Source organism: Humulus lupulus, chromosome 1 (assembly GCF_963169125.1).
Source record: "Humulus lupulus chromosome 1, drHumLupu1.1, whole genome shotgun sequence".
Classification (NCBI taxonomy): domain Eukaryota; kingdom Viridiplantae; phylum Streptophyta; class Magnoliopsida; order Rosales; family Cannabaceae; genus Humulus; species Humulus lupulus.
Window position 1 is genome coordinate 69863700 of NC_084793.1, and position 21700 is coordinate 69885399.

Consider the following 21700-nt stretch of genomic DNA (forward strand, 5'->3'; position numbering starts at 1 on the left):
ACTAATCAAGGCCCTTAAGCCTCAACAACAAATTTGGGGTCGTTACACCATAATTAAATCACATATATTCAAATAATTTCCCATAATTTTCCATCCTGGCACTCTAATCAAGGCCCTAAGCCTTATTAGGTAATTTAGGACGTTACAACTTAAGTACGGGATGAAGCACTGTAAATAACAGAGTGACATTGCTGCCATGATCCAGTGAAATTCAACTCTATGTCGTGAAAAATTCTATCAATAAAATAAAAAAGCCAAATATATTCACATAACTAATATATACATGTATAAATGTCAAACAGAAAAAAGAATTCACTTTCACCAAATTAGCAGGGGGAGGACGGGGCTCAACATTCATCTTCTCATTCACTAAATGTTTACCTCCCGCTACCTAAACATAAATAAATAAATACCAAAAAAAAAACACAAGAATAACTAATTAACTATATAAATATTCATGTGATGAATCTTGGTGAAAGGAGAGGAGATTGACAATGGATCGAGTAAGTCTTGGGGAGGCCATCCATCGCAGAGTGCCAATGAGTCAGAGTGAGAGCAAAAGAGTGAGAGGAATGCTAGAGAGAATGAATGAGTGAGTGAGTGGGATGTCATAGATAAGTGAAAGAGAATAGAAGAGTTTCTGGAAGAAAAGAAAAAAAGTAGAGTGAAGAATAAGGAGAAGGAGGTAGCATAAGGTTGGGTATATCGTGAGACTTTTGCCGGTGTATATCAAAGCGCCAACAAAATTTCATTTAAAAAGCTTGAAGAAAAATGCGAGCATTTAAAAATCTTTTCATGGTGCACTTTATACTTTTCCCAATTGAAACACGCTAGCAAAAGTCTCCACACCTACCAACAAATGTCATTTATCATGTGATAACTTTTCTCAAGGCGCTAGGTAAATAGGTTCCATAAAAGTAATAGCGGTAATAAAAACATTGAACTTTTCCTGACTCTTTTCACCTAACGTGTTGAGAAAAATGTTATTCCTGTCAACTCGAAATGTTAAAGTGGAGATTTTCATGCTTAAACTTTTATCGGCATATTTGGTGAAAAGCGCCAAGAAAATTGACCTTTCCCAACGTAAAACACTGCCAATAAAAGTTACACCAAGTTGTTGATGTAGTATATTTTGCCAGTATGTTTAATGTGTTGGAAAAAATTACCTTTTCTAACATGGTACATGAAACACAGCGCGAAAGGTTTATTTTCTTATAGTGAAATATAAAAATTTGTTATTGTTTCCATAAACAAATTGAAATGGGATTTGAGTACAACTATTATAAAAGATTGAGTATTATTATTGTAAATATCCCTACTAGGGGTGAGCAACGGTCGGTTTGGGCGGTTTTTTCACAACAAAAAATCCAGAATTCGGTTTTCGGTTCGGATTGGTGCAATCCGAAAACCGACCGAACCAAACCAGTTTAAAAAAAAACCGACCGTTTTGGACCGCGGTTTGGTCGGTTAAACCGACCAAACCGAATTGATTTTTTTTTTTTTTTTTTTTAGTTTTAGTTAAAAAATTAAAAATTTTGGATTATTGGAATCCATTTTTGTGCGTTTTTAAAACATAAATATATAGAACATAATTACATTTACAAATTTTAAAGTTTGAAACATAATTAAAAGTCCATAAGAGCATAACATAATCTCAAATCACAACACATCATCAAAAGTCTAATACTCCAATATCTATTAGTTCAATCCAAGACACAACCCAATTAAAATTTAAAACCAAAAGACTACAACCACAAATCTCAACACATGATTAAAGTTTAAACTTAAAGTCCATAGTCCATAGTCCATTACAACACAAATTAAATCTAAGTCTAATCGACTACAACAACACAAATCAAGTTCAAATTTCAAAAGAATAGATAGAAAACAAAGTCCAATCCAAAATCCAGCATTCATTCATTTCATGGCCTGCATCAAGCAACCATGACCACCTGCTCATAAGACAAAAGAAAGAATAAAATTATAATGTATATATAACACATGCTACATGGTACTTTTTAGAGAAATAAAGCTACTAAACTACAATCTTAGAATTCAACTAGTTACCTTGAGATTTCAATTGTTCTTATCGGTCCCACTCCCAGACCCACTGCCAAGATTCTCAGGTACATAGGTAATACACGAGCCATCACCTGATAAATATTCAATTAATACAAATAAGCTACAATATATATATATAATATTTCAATTAGAATAAGCTATTAAGTAAATAAATACCTGGAAAAACTTGTTCACATGCCTCTAAACCATCAATCTCATCCATGTATTGTCGAAGCACAACAGGCTCTTCAGACTCACAAGCATACCAATTTTTAGAACAAATCAAAGCCTCCACCATCCTCGGAGATAAGGAACTCCTAAATGAATCTAAGATTCTTCCCCCAGTAGAAAAAGCTGATTCAGATGCTACTGTAGACATCTGAACAGCCAATACATCTTTTGCCATGCGCGCAACTATTGGATACTTGAATCCATTCTGTTTCCACCATCGTAGAATATCAAAGGTAGGATCAAGTTTCTCACGACGATCACTCAAGTAGTATTCAAGATCATCTTCTTCAATATCATCACTAAGTTGTAATTGCCCTTGAAGAAATGATTCTGTAGTGGAATTGATAACAGGCTGAGATGGCTGAGACTGAGATTGAGATGGTTGAGCTTGAGATGACTGAGATGGTTGTTGTTGTTTATAAAAAGCATATAGTTGTGCCAAAGTATTTGTCACCAACTTTATCATTTTTTCAGCCTCACTTGAAGTGTACACAAATTTAAAACCACGATTCACAACCTCTAATTTATACCTTGGATCAAGGATATTGGCAATAAATGTCAACATATTCAGCTTCTCAATCCTTCCCCAGTACTTGTCATACTTTCGTTTCATACTAACTGCCATAGCCCCTAACAAAGTATCAGGATTAGAAGCTATAGTAGTTAAATCAGCTTAAACCTTCAAAATATCTGGAAGGAATAGATTGGATGTGACATATAATGACCCACTAAATCGATTAGTAAGATCATAGAATCTCCTCAAAAAGTCGACAAATACAACTGCTTTTTCCCAGTCTAGGTTGGTTGGTGGGCCATCCATTCTTTCTTCATCAAAGTACTTTGTGTAGTTCGCATCTGCTTCCAAATTCTCAAAAGCCTTCTTGAATTTTATAGCAGATTCTAACATCAAGTAGGTGGAGTTCCACCTAGTAACCACATCCAAGCATAACAAGGCTTTTGATTCAATGTTTGCATCCTTGCAACTTTCTTTAAATCTTTTCAGTCTAGTTGGAGATGACCGGACATATCTCACCGCATTTCGAATGCTTGAAATTGCATCATTCAACTCTTTCAACCCATCATTTACTATCAAATTCAAAATATGAGCTGAACACCTCATATGAAACATTTCGCCATTCAATGGAATGGTATTTTCTTTGTCCAACAAGTGCCCCTTCAATTTTCTAAGAGCAACGTCATTTGAGGAGGCATTGTCAACCGTCACTGCAAAAACTGAGGAGATACCCCACTCATTAAGACAATTTATCAACTCTTTCCCCACCAAGTCCCCTTTATGGCTAGGAACTTGAATAAAGTTGATAATTCTCTTCTGCATTTTCCAATTATCATCAACCCAATGTGCAGTCAAACACAAATAACTAATATTCTGGATTGATGTCCAACAATCAGTGGTCAACGACACTCTGTGCTTCACCAAAATCGACTTCAACTCTTTCTTCTGATCTAGAAACGCATTGTACATATCTCTCGCAACAGTAAATCTTGATGGGAATTGAAATGTGGGAAAGAAATGTTTAATGAGCTTTTGAAATCCTTTTCCGTCCACGTGCCTAAAGGATAACTCATCCATAATGATATATTTGGCGATCACTTTCCTAACAGCATTTTGATTAAACCTTAGCGACAGCCCACTTGAAGCAACTTCTTCTTCATTGCAGGTTGTTGTCTTTTTAGTAAATCTATCCATAGTTAATTGTTGCTTCTTACTTTGCTCAACCCAATCACTGAAAGGACACTTCTTACATTTTCTCTCCACATGTGCCCATAGTGTGCTAGTCCCATTCAACTTTGTATCAGCCGCATAATCGGTGCCACAATAATTGCAAGCAGCTCTTGGCTTCTTAGGATCACAATCAGGCAACATAGTGTAATGATCCCACACGCTCGATGTTTTCTTTCCAACCCTTTGCTTCTTTTCTGGTCGTTCAACCTCTTTCTCCTTTTCTTTTTCATTATCCTCTTTCTCGGTCTCTTTGTCTTTTTCCTTATCTTGATTTTGTTGATCATTCCTCTTCTTTCGTACGTTTTCTTTTTTCCTTTCCTTCGTTTTTTCTTCTCCATCAGACTTTGACAAATTAGTTTCAGTATACTCCAACCACTCCCCCATCATCCCTTCTAAATTTTCCTCGTTATCCATATTAACGATCTATTTACATATTTATAAACACAATTTCAGCAACAAATATAAAACATAATATGAATGTGCTCATAAAACATAATAACAAGACATGATTATTATGATCATTCAAGGACAAGTCTTTGTATATGTATATAATTGGCAATTTTATATATTTTTCACAAATCGTCATTTATTGAACTACATACACAATATATAGGACCGATTAGTGATAAATAAAATAATAAACAGAGATTAGTAATTAATGCTTGCTTAATTGAGGAAGCAAAAGCTGATGACTTCCAATTCCATCATTATAATTTATCTATATTTTAATAAATATAAGTAAGTTTATTCAATTATATGACTATCAAGTTGGAGGATCACTAGTGCTTATAAAAGGCAAGCTAATAAGGTTAAGATCAAAACCAAGATCAAGCTTGAATATTAAGAATAGCGCTGAAGACACTATTAATGTGCATATATATACAAGAATATCATATTTAATTTACAATTAAATATATATATAACTATGTCATTATAATGTTTTTTTCTTCGAAAAATAAAATATAATGCTGTAGTTATATATATATATATATTATAATTACATATTGATGCATCTAATAAGTACATTATATTTGAGAACATAAATTTACTTCTCTTTTTATGTATTAGTTTTTGTTCTATTTTACTTTGGGAGATAATAATTAATTATAATAATAAGATCACTCCAGATTCAACATCAACTAACTACAGTGATATCATAATGGGGCTAAGGTGAAACAGTTTTATTTTTTTTAAGAAAATAAATTATTAAAAGGGTGATGAAATCAGTAAAAGGGGTATTGAAGAGAGCATAAAAATGATGATAATGAATGATGGTGATCATCATCATCATCATCAATACCTCAAACGTGTGGCCATCATCAAGCAATAAAAATGTCTGCAAATTTTACAAGATCCTCACTTTCAAGTTTTCACTCTTTCATTAAGTGTTCTAATATTCCTTAATTCTTTATTCTGTTCTAAAATGTTGACAACAAACCAAACCAAAGCCATAAAGAAAGTGCAAAGAAAAGACTCATCTCTCACTCACTACAAGCTGGTTGAATTGAAAGTTACTCTTAGCTAGCTATATAGCTATAGCTCTATATATATAGTAATACTATCGGCTATAGCTACACTACCCTTATATTGATCTCCATATATTCAACAAAACTAGCTAGCATATACAATGTTGACAACTATAAGATAAGAAAATTAAAAGGCAATTTTTCACCGAAGTAAAATTAAGGAATATTACACAATTTCATTCAAACAAACTCAGCATTTGAGAAAGAACAGAAATAAGCTTCCAAAGAGCTTAGAACAAACACCTGAATCTAATTAATCCATGGAATCTGATTTTACTCTTGGGGCAAACTCTAGCCCAACTTATGCTCATCTATATATATATATGTCACTCTTTCATTTTTCACTGAGGTTGCTGAAGGGTACACATACAGATACAGACAAATATTTTACTCTTTCATTTCAACTAAACACGGTCTTGAGCAGTATATTTAAGGTTGCTGAAGTGTTTACTTATTTTTTCTTCTTCTTCTCTAAATTATGCTCAGCTAAAGCAGTATATTTAAGTTTAACAACTTCAAGATTATGCTCATCTATATATATATATATCAATCTGTTTTCACGAATCTATAATGATATATATATATATATATAATAATACAATAATGGCATACCTCCGTGAAGTGGTCGCCGGAGTGGGAAGGGAAGATTGTGTCCGCGCCGGAGTGGGCTGGGCAGTGCTGCCGCCGCAGAGACGTGCTCGGTCCGTTCCGTTCGCGAAACAGAGAGGAAGAGCAGAGGAGGCTGGGCTGGGCTGGGCTGGGCTGTTCCGTTCGTTTGGGCAGTCGCCGCTCAAAGGGAGGAAGGATGAGTGCAGTAGGGGGCTGAGAGTCCTGTGCGCCTGCGCCGTGCGTAGAGAAGGAAGAGAAGAGACTCTTCTCTGATGCCCTAGTAAAAATAAAAAAAACAGATTTTATTTAATTTTTAATTAATAATTATATAATATTATATTATTATATATAATAGTAGTCGGTCGGTTTCGGTTCCGTTCGGTCGGTCCGGACAATATTTCCAAACCGACCGACCAGTGGCGGTTTGCGCCGTTGGCGGTTTTTTCGGTTTTCGGTTTTTTCGGTGTTCGGATGGTCGGTTTATCCGGTTTTTTCGGTTTTTCGGATTTTATGCTCAGCCCTAATCCCTACTATGCATAATTAATTAACTACATTAATTTATATATATATATATAGTTTTTTTTTGTAAAAGACAAATCTCTCTGTGTATATAAAAAATGAAGTAACTTCACAAAATAATGAGGAATTTCTTGTGACCAGGCAAGTATACTCATTATTTATCAAAAGTACATACATTGTTAGGCTAAGAGCAATAAGAAAACATTGTATAGACACATGAACTAAAGATATACCTGGAGGAATAAACAATAAATTTCTAATGTTCTAAATTAGAAAATTTTATTTGAGAACAAATCGAATGCTGAGAAAGAACATAATTAAACAACATTTTCAACATCACTCTTTACACTTGAAATTAAAAAAAACTAAAGCTAATGAAGGCTTTGAGGCAAGCGCAAAGGCTACAAATTCTCTTTAAGTGCTTAGTACATGTTTCGCCAAATATGCCAATGGAAAGCCATTAGAAACTTGTATGATAGATTTAATATCGGCTACTCCACTATTATCATGTAAATTCGTATTTACATTCATCACGAGTGAATTTGGAGGGAAGTTTTAGTATCAATGTGAAACAAATTCTAATATATTTTGTGTTTCACAAGTTATACTATCATAGTTTCTTAACAAATTTATAATATTGTTTTACAGAGTTCTTAGAATTATTTGATGCAAGAGGTTCTTTCACTAATTTTTTTTTGGTTGCTTAAGGGAATTTTAGTGTTAGGAAGTATATTAAAATTGCAACAATATTATAACTTTAAGTGTTTTATTGTAAGCATTTGACAATTTTTTTAATATATATATAATAGTGTTAAAAGGACAAATATATATATATATATTAATATATCAAATGAGATTAGTTATTAAATCAAAACTAAGAAAGATCCTCATTTATATAACAACCCTTTTTCATTTAGTATAACAATAAGTTAGTGTTTTTTATTATTTACTTTTTAAAAGACAATAGTGACGATGTAGTTCATGTTGTTTAAATTAAAAGTGTAAATATTAAAATACACTAGTAGTTGTGTTTATGCCAAATATGTATGGTATTATATATTTTTTTTGGCTTTGACCAAGCAAAATACAATAAAATTAACTATGGTGTTATGGGGAAAGCCGAAGCCCTTTGGCGAGCACCAAGAGTCAACAAAGCTTAATTTGCCATGTAATTAGAATAGATATTACCCAAATGCAACCTTAATTAATGTCAACAAAGCCTACTTTGCCATGTAATTAGAATAGTTATTACCCAAATGCAACCTTAATTAATGTCAACAAAGCCTACTTTCCCATGCCCTAACAATGCTCATACACTAGTCTTGGTCTTATGTAAATTGCACATTTACCAAATAAATTAAGGTCAAATAATCATAACCTTAACCTTTAGTGTTTACTTGTTAATTTATTTTTCTATGCTTGCAATAACTCAACATCACCACATTGGCAGTGTGCCCATCTTTCATTATTTGTTGGGTTTGTTTGTCCTTGATGTGTGAGTTGATTGAGTAGATATATTTATGTGACATTTTGAGCTATATTTTGCTGGAGGAACAAAATTGGGGGAACAATTAAAAGTGAAAAAGGTTTTTTTATTTTGTTTTAGGGGGGCAATACACATAGTTATATATATTTATACTTTTTTTTAGAAAACACATTATACTAAAATGTAGGGAAAAAAAAGTTAAAGTGGCCATAGCCAACCCTAGTTTCCTAACTCCATATTGTAAAAATATAGGAGAAAAATGGGAGAGATGTTGAGTGATTTAGATAAGAAAAATACTGAATACATTATATTTTGGAGTTTGTTCAAAAATAAATATTTTTTTTCTTCATTTAAACGAATTTTTTTATATAATTTTTTAAAGACACTAAGTATATACTGAATTTATTCTAAACATCGTTATAAAATAAAGAAAGTATATAAATATATATATATTTTTGTAAATAATACTAATAATAGTAGTTTTATGTATGTATATATCTCTATCCTTACACCCTCATATATCATTTGCAAATCTTAAATTGAGATAAAGAAAAAAAAAGATAGAGAGAAGCGTCATGATCTTATAATGCCAAAAAGATAGAGAGAGACGTAATGATCTTATAATGCCGATCCGACGATGCTTATTAAATTATGATGTTCAAACATGAAAAAAAAAAAGACCTATAATGAAAAATATGTAAATTAAAAATCAGAATATTTGTACAGATTCCCAATAAAAAGTGGGTCCAATAGAATGGAGACAATAGTCACCTATTCCTCTTCACTCTTTTTTCTCCAACTTGTGTTTGTGATGCTCACAATTCACAAACACAATAATCTCCTTTCAAATTCAATCTTCGATTTATGCACTAAAGTTGTGCTTTTTTTTTTTATCTAGTCTTCATTGTAAGTGATTGACCATATTATAATTATTTACGTATTATTATTATTATTATTTTTTTAAATAACACTTTGATTGGATGGAAGTAATTAATAAAGTACAAAACAATAAGAGAGCACATAACAGATAGATAATTTATTTAATTCTATTTTTAATGCGGTGACAAATAATAAGATATAGAGTACTACTACTATTAAACTTCCATCACGTGTAGTGTATATCTATATGATTTAAACTAGTTTGCCTGAGCATTTAGTGATGTTATGGCTTTCAAGTGCATTAAAGTGATAAGAAAAAACTATACATTTATTTTTTTTCTTTTCAGTACGATAAAATTAATAAAATAAAAAAAATACTTTTAAAGACCCATCAACATCTTCTATCTTCCTTATATGTTGCTCTGCCCTTTGTGCTTTTCTTTCCATCAAGTCCCTCTGTTTTTGGTATATTACTTTTTTAGAACTTTGCCAACTCATTACAGAGATTTCTCTTTGAAATAAAATTTTCAGGTTCTTCTTTTTAGGTACATATGATTCTAAGATCTTTATGTTCGTTTTTATAATATGGTCAAATTATATATATTATTCTTCACAAACAATATAGATTCTGTAACCTAAGTTGCAACGTTCTACAATTTTATTCGACTAGCCTAATCATTCAGTTTTTTTTTTATAGCAAAAAAATAATAATTCAAAACTTCACACACACATATATATTTATATATATGTAACGATTTATTTATAGAGAAAAATTGGAAAAAATTCATAGCCATGGGTAACCCTTTGTGCCGCCTAGCATTTCGCTCCATTGTCACGGATTAAATTTTTTCTTTTAATTTTTTTAAAATTAAAGTTTTCAGAATATATTATAATTGACTGACATTGGAAGTGATGAAGTTCACTTTCTACAAGGCAAGAATTTACCTGAAAATTTGAAAAACAAAAAAGAGAAGAAAAAAAAACCCTTTAATCCTTTATTTATTTCTTTCATTCAAAAATTCATTATTTTCTTTCTTTACTTAACAAAGAAACCAAATATACTAAAGTATAACTTAAGGAGTTAGGAAACTTGAATTTATTTAATTAATTCGAGCAAAGTGATAGGTTTGAGATATTATTAAATTATATTACATTAGCATCAAACAAGGCAAAGATTACGTTTTTCTTTTTTCCTTATTATTATATTTATTTTTCTTTGCTTAAATTAATTTTATTATAGTTTCCCCAGATTTTTTATATTTTTCCAAAAAATATTTATTTATGTCTCTTATATATACAGTAAAGTCCAAGCTATTCCACTCGAGGGGAAGAGAGATTCCCGGAGAACCGTGCGTGGGCTTGATAATATAATTTATTTATTTAATTATTAATCACGATTTCTCACTAATAAAACGATTAACCCTACGTGCAGGCCAACTCAGCTAACTATTTAACTATTCAAAACCAAGAAAATAAAAAATTAATTAATTAACTGATCAAGACCTAAGTTTCTGAGCGTTATTTCTAATATATTAATTATTATTTTTAAAACACTTTTTGATGTTTTTTTAAAATAATTTTTTTTTCGTTTACAATAGGTTTTTTTTTTTTTTCTTTTCCTTCTGAGAAGCAAAGTACGAGTAGAGACAAGCTCCAATGGTTACCATCGATAAAGACGCCTATACTCAAAGAAGCAAAATCAACGGTCAAGATTTCCGCTTTACAAGCTGTGAATTTGAGCCGTTGGATCAGTTCAGTTCTAATCTCAGCTTTTGGAAATTAAAAAGGACAGGTCCATCCATGGACTCCATGCTGAGTCAGTGGAAGGAACCCCATAATACTATGCCTTTCTCATTGAATTGACCATTGTACCCCTATTTGTGTTTCTTATCAAATCGAACTAGGGAGGGTATTTTCGTACTTTCCTAATGAAACAGTAGTAGGTCCCCTCTTGTCTGTATTTATTTTTAATTTTTGTTGTTGTTGAGTTTTTGCCATTTTGAGCAACGAAAATTATTATTTACACGAGCCTTTTTAGGGGTGTACGTGTAAATTTCTCTTGCTCATGGCCATCACCGTCCGTACACTGTAAGAAAAAGGCACTCATCTGACGGTCTTGATTAAGATGCAACGTGCAGTGTTTTTGTACTTTTTAAAAAAATTTCCTCAGTCATAATGACCATTCAATTGGGTTAATAAGTAAGGTTATTATTATGATTACTACTGTATTATTTTGCTATTATTATATTCTTGTTGGACTTATCAGGTGCCCCCATCAGCCAAATATTAATACCAACTCATTTTTTTAATCTAAAAATATATAAATAATATATTTTATTTTAAAACCCACAATTTCAAACTCTTAAAAAAGTTATTAAAAACCCTATAAATTTCTAAAATTGGAGGTAGTTTGGCCATATTTGACAAAATTGTGAATGTTAGTTAGATGCATGTCCAACACTAGGAAAATTTGGTTTTAATTGTGACACATACACATACATATAGTAAGTTGATAAAGAAAGAGAACCATTTGCTTTATACACAATCATATACCAATCAAGATAGCTCACTTTAAAGTATAGTTATTGAGATTACAAATATAATTGGAATAGGGAAATAGATACTTAGATAGATAGATAAGAAGATAAAATCTCGTCAATTTTATAAAAAGGAAAAAAAATCCACAAAAACACTGTTTAGATCAACAGGTCGCATATAATTTTTTTTTGTCATTTATGTAAGGTCAACATAAAATAGTCGTATACTTATCTCATTAATGACAGAAGACTTTTTAGCATCAACATACGTATCTCATTTATGGTCCATTATATATAATCCAATTATGAAATAGATCTAGGCAGTTGGAAATGGGTAAATGGTAGTAGTAGTACATATCATTGATAAGTGTACCATATATTTTTTTTAATCTCTAATCTCTAATTTTTATTTTTTTGGTTTTTATTTTATTTTTTTAAATTTCGGGAGAGTTAGAAAGAGTGGTGAGGCAAAATTCAAGATTTGATAAGAGTACCAGTGAGAATGAAACAGTCTTATATGATTGGACGGCCATGATGTCATGATAACCAGACTTCACATCAAATCATTCTCTATTATTTTATTACTTTTTATTCTCACCACCTTATGTGGTCCCCGCAATATCCCTCGTCTCTATATCTCTTCCCCACAGATCCAGCCGTGCAACGCGAATCATGAGATTCCTCCTCCTTCCACAATCCACACCCCACTTCAGTACACATTACAACACTTCATAATAACCCTTCAATATCTCGCGCTCTCTCATTTTCTCCCGGTAGCTTGACAATACGATACGATACGATGCGATACGATTCGAATCATTTATAAATCTGGCTTCTTCGGAGCACCCCCGCAGACACACACACCCTCTTTCTCTCTCTCGCTCTCTCCCGGCTCCACGCCCTTACGTACACCCGTTTTATGCGGCTCTTCTTCGTCGACCAGCGGATAAGATCACCCCACCCCCACCGCCTATCTAACGGTTCACAATCATTATGTGACACGTGGCGGAATCTAACGGTTTGTCACTGTTGCTAATGAAAACCCCACCTCACTTATTTAACCATGGTTAAATTAACCTTACCTCTGCCACAACATAAAATGAAAATCCTTATCCTTTCTCCCTGTCTCAAACCTTACTTAGTCTCTCTCTCTCTCCCTCTCTCTTCTCTGCAAGTGGTAAGCTTTCGTCAATGGCGTCTCAGATCTAACCCAGAGTTTCAAATCTAAAGAAGCACCCTCGGAAAAGCTGAGGGCTTTTTTTCCTTACGAACTCTGTGAAGTCGCGAAGCTCCTCAGCGAGGGTAGTTTTAGAGAGAGGGGGTTCTTGTAGTAGTTGTAATGCTGAGAAGAATGGCGAGCTCGTTCCCGGAGGAGGTGCTGGAGCATGTGTTCTCGTTTATACAGTCCGATACGGACCGGAACGCGATCTCAATGGTGTGTAAGTCTTGGTATGAGATCGAACGGTGGTGCAGGAGGAAGATATTTGTTGGGAACTGCTACGCTGTGAGCCCTAGAATGGTGATCAGAAGGTTCCCGGACGTGAGATCCATCGAGCTCAAGGGAAAGCCGCACTTCGCTGACTTCAATCTGGTACCTGAGGGCTGGGGTGGCTACGTCCAACCTTGGATCGCTGCCATGGCCACGGCGTACCCTTGGCTTGAGGAGATCAGGCTTAAGAGGATGGTCATCACGGACGAGAGCCTGGAGCTCATAGCGAAGTCGTTCAAGAATTTCAAGGTCTTGGTGCTTTCCTCGTGTGAAGGATTCAGTACTGACGGCCTCGCGGCCATTGCTGGCAATTGCAGGTTTGTTTAGTTTGTGAAACTTTTCTTGATTTGCTTCGATATAGTTTAAATATGCAAGTTTGGAAATGGTAGAGAGAAAGAGGAAAGCAGCGAAATTTTGGGTCTTGCTCGAAATGTTAATGCGGTCAATTGCAGGTTTAACTTTTTTTTTTTTTTAATATCACTTTCTTCCATCCGGTAAGTTGTGGATCCTTCTGAGTGTGGTTTTTTGTGTAACTTTTTAATGGGCTTGAGAAAAAAAGTAGTGAACTTTCTTTACTTCAATTAGTAGTTGAGCTAGATATGGACTTACTGAAGTCGAAAGCTTCTGTTTTGGTTGATTGAAGTATTAAAATAGCATGATTTATAAGTTCAATTTCTCAGCTTTGGCAATATTCTTCTTAGACCACTAATTGTAGCATTCTTTGTTCCGTTCCTTGAAAACTATACGTGGGTTGAGTTGTTGAGGATGGTGAATGGGTGAAGAGATCTAATCCACTTTTTTTTTTCTCTCAACACTTCTGATTTTAGTGCGATTTCTAAGAAATGACCTTTGTTTTTTTTTATTATTCTTTAGTTCCACTAAGCTTTTTTTTTTAAATGGTTTGGCCTACAGATTAGGAAGCCGTGGTGGTCGGCTTCTGTTGTCTTAGTTACACCAAGTCACCAATGCTCTTAGATCTGATATATTTGTTCTTTGATGCTTAATATTCAATATCTAGTAAAGATCATTTGGGTTTCTTTTTCTCTTGCTGATTGCTATCCATGGACTGTTGTGATGTGAGGTTTTACAATTTTAATAATGTTTTCTTGTTGGATTGTCTTATTATATCTTTAAAATTTCTCTCTAGATTTTCTAATTCGTACCTTTTATTTTTCATAAGATTTTTTTCATTGCTTGCGTTTAAGCTCGAGGCTTTTTACATTTTTATTCTAAATGTTTGGCAGACCACACAAGAACTGTTTTTGCTTGTAGGATTAAATTTTCAAAATTTATATTTTCTCTTACCATGGGAGTTGGGTTCCTAAATTTGTTGGGAAGGGATGAAAAGTATGTCTTCTGATATTTTAATTGCGGACTGTTGAGCAACCGAACGATAAGAGTTCTCACAATTGTAGTGTGAGAGAAAACTTCATTAGATTCAGTAGTGTAGTTGTCAATGGCAGGGTTTTGTGCTTCATTTTTCTTAATTTACGAACTCGAATACAATTTTTTGCTTTCTTTTACTCATTTTGAATTTTCATACTGCTATGTTGATCAATGCGATAAACAAGTTTGCAATTTGCTGATGCAGGAATCTGCGAGAACTAGACTTATGGGAGAGTGAAGTGGAGGATCTAAGTGGCCATTGGCTCACCCATTTTCCTGATACCTACACCTCATTGGTTTCTCTCAACATTTCATGTTTATTGTCTGAGGTGAGTTTCTCTGCCCTGGAACGTCTTGTGGGTAGGTGTACGAACTTGAGGAGTTTGCGGCTCCACCGAACTGTACCTCTTGAGAGGCTAGCCAACCTACTCCACCGAGCACCTCAGTTGGCCGAGTTAGGCACGGGGGCCTGCCAGGCTGAATTGCGACCTGATGTCTTCTCAAACCTAGCAGGAGCTTTTTCGGGCTGCAAGGAACTAAAGAGCCTATCTGGGTTTTGGGATGTTGTGCCTGTGTATCTTCCAGCCGTTTACTCTATCTGCCCTGGGCTTACAACATTGAACTTGAGTTATGCTGCCATCCAGAGCCAAGATCTTATCAAGCTTATAAGCCAGTGTCAGAATTTGCAGCGACTATGGGTAAGTTGGTCATGTTTTTTGTTATTGCAAATTATGACATTTTACTTGGGCTTTCATGTATCAGTTGCCCAGTCTTGGATACATGTATGCAATTAGTCTTGCTATGGCTTAGCTAATTATTGACATGATGGCAGGTTTTGGATTACATTGAAGATGCTGGTCTTGATGCCCTTGCGACATCTTGCAAGGATTTGCAAGAACTAAGAGTATTTCCATCGGATCCATTTGGGGCAGAGCCAAATGTGTTATTGACAGAACAGGGTCTTGTCACTGTTTCTGAAGGCTGCCCAAAGCTTCGTTCGGTTCTTTATTTTTGCCGTCAAATGTCTAATGCTGCTTTGATGACGATTGCAAGGAACCAACCTAACTTTACATGCTTTCGTCTCTGTATTATTGAGCCAAAAACTCCTGATTACTTGACTCTTGAGCCATTGGATACTGGTTTTGGAGCCATTGTTGAGCACTGCAAGGATCTTCGGCGCTTATCTGTTTCAGGTCTCCTAACTGATCGTGCTTTTGATTACATTGGTACTCATGCAAAAAAGCTAGAGATGTTGTCTGTGGCTTTTGCTGGAGACACTGATTTGGGGCTACATCATGTATTATCCGGGTGTGAAAACCTTCGGAAGCTGGAGATTAGGGACTGTCCTTTTGGTGACAAGGCTCTTTTGGCCAATGCTGCGAAGCTGGAGACAATGCGATCCCTTTGGATGTCTTCTTGCAATGTGAGTTATGGAGCATGTAAGCTGCTAGGTCAGAAGATGCCCAGACTTAACGTTGAAGTTATTGATGAGAGGGGACCTCTAGATACTAGGCCGGAGAGCTGCCCCGTCGAGAAGCTCTACATTTATCGATCTCTTGCCGGACCAAGGACTGACATGCCTGATTTTGTTTGGACCATGGAGAAAGATTCTGCAATACAGCAGCTTTCTTGAGATATCAAGAAGAGCACCAAGCCCCAAATTTCGAACCCCCTCATTATGCTTGAATGGATATATATTTATATATATATATATATAATGGCAGGTACATGATTTATATGGTTCTCACCTGTTCCCCCATTTGATTTATGTAGCTTAATATATTGCAGCTCGAATTGGAGTAGGCCAGGGAAACGGAGAGTATAAAAGAGGCTCAGAGGTCGATTGCCATTCATTTTACTCTTTGGCTGAGCTATGCGATACCATTTAGTACTAATAATTAAAAAGATATGAACTCCTGTTGTTGTTGTCGTATGTATTTGAACAGAGTTATTTTATTCGGGAATTATTCGTTCAACCTTGTATACTTCTATCTGCGGACCCCCACCTTTTTTTTCTCTTCATCTTTGCATGTTCATGCATTTATTTTAAGCTGCATTGGTTTCAGTAGGAAAGTAATTATCGTGGACCCATCTGTATCATTGTTAGCCTTCTCAGGGAATAAAGATTCATATTCTATTGCACTTGCAGCGTGCCATGATGGATTAATTGGATGATCGTTTTTCTGCCAATGCGAATCAATAATCTAGGATAAGATCTCTGAAGGGAGTGTTGAAGTGTGAAGTTTCAACAAAAGGGTCTAATCTTAGGTAAAAAAAAGTTCCGGACTTGGATTATCCGGTTCTGAAATTTTGTGTGGAACAGCCTTACATTTAGAATGGTGTACTAAAATTAAAAGAAAGTTGCAGAAACTTGAACTAGAAACCAAATTGGCATAGGCCTTGTAAAATGCTAGTTCTATATTCTCCAACCTACAAGGAGAGTGATTTTTCAGTTAAAAGCTAAGCTAGGGTACCAATTCAGGAAAGAATACAAAGGAAGATATTACTGAGCTGTAAAAATAGAAGATAATAATAATAAAGAAAAGGCAGTCTGGTAAATGCTCTGCTGTCTCAGTTATGGTAACTTTAACTTTTTCTTTGATTTTATTGGAGAGAGAGAGAGAGTGAAGGGGCAACCTCGACTGTGGAGGCACGTGATGGATTCGGTGACATTGTATAGCGTCCACAACTTTTTGCATCATTCACGCTCTCTTTTCTAGTCCAACACCAGCACCCACCTGATGACCCAGCAACCGAAGTACTTAACCCCCCTACCCTTTGAAATATCAAATATCCAAGATAAAGAATTATAAACCATATATATTTTTAATTTAAAATTTTCTGTTTAAAAAAATAATACAAACCAAGCACAGACAAGTAAACAAGAAAAGAGGACAGGTAAAACTGATAGTAACTTAACATGGTGACCCCTCATCCTACTCTTCCCACTCCCACCTCAACTCTTGACACACAATTTAGAGAAGAAGAAGACAAAATAAGTAATTGTTTAGTTGAAATGAAAGAGTGGAAAATTTGTTTATTGAAAACTTGAAAGTGAGGATCTTGTAAAATTTGCAGAAATTTTTATTGCTTGATGATGGCCACACGTTTGAGGTATTGATGATGATGATGATCACCATCATTCATTATCATCATTTTTATGCTCTCTTCAATACTCCTTTTACCGATTTCGTCACCCTTTTAATAATTTATTTTCTTAAAAAAAATAAAACTGTTTCACCTCAGCCCCATTATGATATCACTGTAGTTGGTTGATGTTGAATGATTATAAAGTTACAATGGTTCAGTTAAAGTTGCAAATGTGTTCAGGGTACAGTAGGTATAGACATGGAGATGGTTTAGTGGGGGTAAAAAAATGATTCTGACTATAGAATCATGACCCGTTTAGACTTCTTCTTAGATTCTTTTTTCTCAGTCTCCCAAAATGATGAGAGATAAAAACAACTACAAAAAACAGAAACAAAAAAAATAATAGCTTTAGCATTATGGTTATTGTTTAAAGCCAAAGGTTAATACTATTTGCCCAATTGTACATATTTGATTGAGAACTCTGGTTTTCTTGGCCCATTTCGTTGTTAAGTCAACCAACCCTAATAAAGTTGTATTAATTATCTATATATTGTATTCTACCCAAAGAAATACCAGTGTGTAATTCAAAAAAAAAGGAAAAGAGGGAAAACAATTTCAGTATGTAGGCTGTAGTTGTATGTAATAGTACTCACTCAAGATGGACCATAATAGTGGGCTTTAAATGAGCCCATCTAAACTTTTTATATAAGAGGTTTTTTTTCTTTGAAAGTTTATACAAAAATACGGTTTTTTAAATTTTCTAAAAATTTATGGGACTAGTATATTTTTTAATCAAATATATGAGATTTATTTTTCTATAAATTTGTAAATTTATGAATATATGCCATATATTTTAAAAGACTTTATAACCCTATATTTTATGAGGAGTGAACGTGGAACTTGCAAAACGTGAAAACTCATAAAATTTGGCCTACCTGAATCCCCCGCACCCATCAATGTGAAAACCCGTGTTTTTCAGGTACAACCCAACTTGATTAGACCCCATTTCGATGCTTGTTTGTCGTGTCTTTGTCGACTCTATCATTATGGGTGCTAGAACCAAAGAAGAACTCGAGGTGAGTCGATGTTCCAGCCTCGTCTACTTTTAAGCCAATGATAATGAGTCATTTGCCTTTTACGAAACGAATTTACTCCAAAGCATCATCGAAGTCAGAAGGCTTAGTATTTTAGCTAACACTCGCGTGCTTCCAATGAGTAATGTGACTTTTAACTCCACATTGAAAATCAAAGATTTATAAACTCAATATCGCCACAATATGTTTTTGGTAAACAACAAGATGAGAGAAATATGACTACAAAGTAATAAAATGACAATAAAGTTTTAACATGGTTGAAATGTTAAAGAATCCTACGCCCACAACTCACTATTATTTTATAAAAGCTTGAAGATTCAGAGGCAAAGGTCATTGAGTTTTCTCCATACAATACAATACATAAATTTGCTTAGCTTATGTAAGGTAAGACTCCTTAACTTGAACTGCAAGAACTTTTGTATCAAATCTTTAAACCCAATTTGTGTTATCACCTTCATGCCTAAACTCTCTTCCATGAAGGTGATTGATCTTCTCCCGAAGATTGAGCTTTCTTTCTTCCAAATACAGGCTTGACAAGTCTCCTCCTAAAGATGATTGACTTCTTTGTGAACCTAGCACTGAAAGCTAACCAGGTTCATTATCATAGTGATACCATGATAAACCCCTGCATTGAATGATAATGGCTAATGCCTAGAAGTATCACATGTTTAAAAAAAGATCGCAATCAACCATAATTTTAATAAGAAAATAGTTTTATAAACAAGGAAAAAAATCCTTTATTATGAAAAAATATTTGATTGAAAATTCTTGTGATTAGCAATGTATTAATATCAAACCAAAGTCAACACACTAAAAAATAATCTTTCGTTTATCATCAAAATATTTCAAGTGACATATTTAAAGAAAGTGAGATATTTGCTTAATTGAAGAATAATGTTCTTAATTAAGTAAATATCTCGCTTTCTCTAAATTTTGCAAACAAGAGACGCACAGATTAATAACATAGATAACAAAAACTGTTAGCAATTATGTCCTTGAAAGTATATGTGTTGGACGATGTTTTACGAAATAAATAATTAAGATGAATTTTTGCATATATTGATTGTTTATTAGTATTATTTGAATCATATTACATGAATATCAAAAATTTCCAAATTCGTTATTATGACTACAATCTTGTATTGATACAAGATGATTAAGATTGCAGGGAACAAATTTAAATAGTTCGCAGTAAAACAAAGTTATATGGAATCTTGGGATTAAATACTGTAAGTACGGTTCACTATTATTATGAATACATGTAATCTAGATGCGGATTAATGATATAGTAGGACATCTTAGTGGATGTATTTTGTATAATGTGGTTATACATGAATTGGACCTGATATGTTATTAATACTTAACTAAATACCATTTGTTCTATAAGTATAAATTAAACATATCAATAAGATGATCATATACAAATTGATCTTAATCCTGAAGTTATTATGAACTCCTGTTTATGTCATTTGAGTTCTTTGATTCACTCGTTATGGTTTGTCAAAATGATCAAGCTTTAAACTTTTGTTTTGGGGACTCATTGATGTAAATGGATGAGGTACATAATAGACAGATATGAAATCTATAGCTTTCCGAGAGAAATTAAGAAGAAGAAAACAATGGTTGAATCTTGATTCTTCAATCTTTAGCCTCTACAAGGTGTTACTTTTAAGTCCTCTAGGATTCAAGTCTCCCTAAAGTCGGAATAGAGGTGTTTTATATAGTGTCCCAAAGTGTTCTGCGTGAAAATCTGCTTCTGCCCTCACTAAAACGCACTTTCATTATGCCCACGGAATAGAGCGTCGTGACTCAAGAAGTAAGCACTGTGACTCTACTTCGAATGGGAAATTGGGGTTCTCTCTGGCATCCTCAAGCATCGCGACTTTATTTAGCTTCTTTTAGCTGCACGACTCAAATGTTCCTAAGGACTTATTTGTTTATGTACACTATGGCGCCGCATCTAAAATGGATGAGCGCTGCAACACTAATTCAAATTTTACCAAACTCACATTTTCAAGCCCGGGAACCTAGCCAATCACCAAACTGCTCCATTAGAGATCTATTAACTGCGTTTAATTCAAACTATGGAACTTTGCACTCAGAATTGCATGATTTCTCCACAATCCACTCCATTCCCTTAGTTCGTGGATAATCCTGAAAACATTAGCAAAAGCAAGCGTAATACTGCACAAAACATGACTTAAAAGACTTTCTAAAACACACTCTAAAATACTACAAAAACTATTCTAACTCTTTTATTAAAAGAAAAAAGAGATTATCTTATAAGCTCGAATTTGAAAACTTAGTTGGGTTAACTTTGACTTCTAGCTTTAGCTTGTGCTTAAATGATTTAATAAGACAAAATTTTGATATTAATTTAAACTTTTTGGCAGTTGACTTATTAATAAGGCCGAGCTGGACTACAGGCAGGTTAGGCTTGCGCCTAAGGCCCCACTCTAGAGAGACCCAAATTTAAAAAAATACCAATTTTTAGAAAAATATCATTTTATGTGTAGCAATTCAAAAATATATCATATTTTTTTCTTGTTTTTCTTGGCCCTCACCCATCTCAGGCCCGACCCCGCTTAATAAGTAGAGAAAATTACATAAATTATGGTTTTTTTTTTACCAATTTTTATATTTTTTATGGTAGTTTTATGGCATTTTTATCTTGGAAGTTAATATTTATGGAATTTTTTCCCCATAATTTGCAAAATATATTCATATATATATATATAATTATGCCACATTTCTAATAATAATTTTCTTTCTTTGATTTTGAGGATAACTTCGTTTTTTTTTTGTTTTTTTAAAGCAATTTATTGATTTAATTAAAGATAAATATGTATGTTGTGGCAGTTTTTCGCCAATAGTAGATTAAGAAATATAATAGGGATATTAGTGCTAAATTGTAAACCGTAACGAAAAAAGAAGAGCCTTCTCGTACACACAAAACTTTTACGTAGTTCAGTGGTTAAAATCCACCTAGCCCACGAGACAGTATTATTGCTTTTCTCTCACAATTTCTGCAGAGTTTTAGTAATACAAA

General features: G+C 33.8%; 1 protein-coding gene across 1 annotated transcript; it reads left to right on the forward strand.

The window, feature by feature from the left end:
* The first annotated feature begins 12671 nt into the window (after nt 1-12671).
* LOC133794171 (protein TRANSPORT INHIBITOR RESPONSE 1-like) lies at nt 12672-16609 on the forward strand. The gene is made up of 3 exons (XM_062231374.1): nt 12672-13398; nt 14673-15165; nt 15300-16609. The coding sequence occupies exons 1-3, from the start codon at nt 12932-12934 to the stop codon at nt 16098-16100; spliced, it is 1761 nt and encodes a 586-aa protein (XP_062087358.1). The 5' UTR covers nt 12672-12931; the 3' UTR covers nt 16101-16609.
* The last annotated feature ends 5091 nt before the right edge of the window (nt 16610-21700 follow it).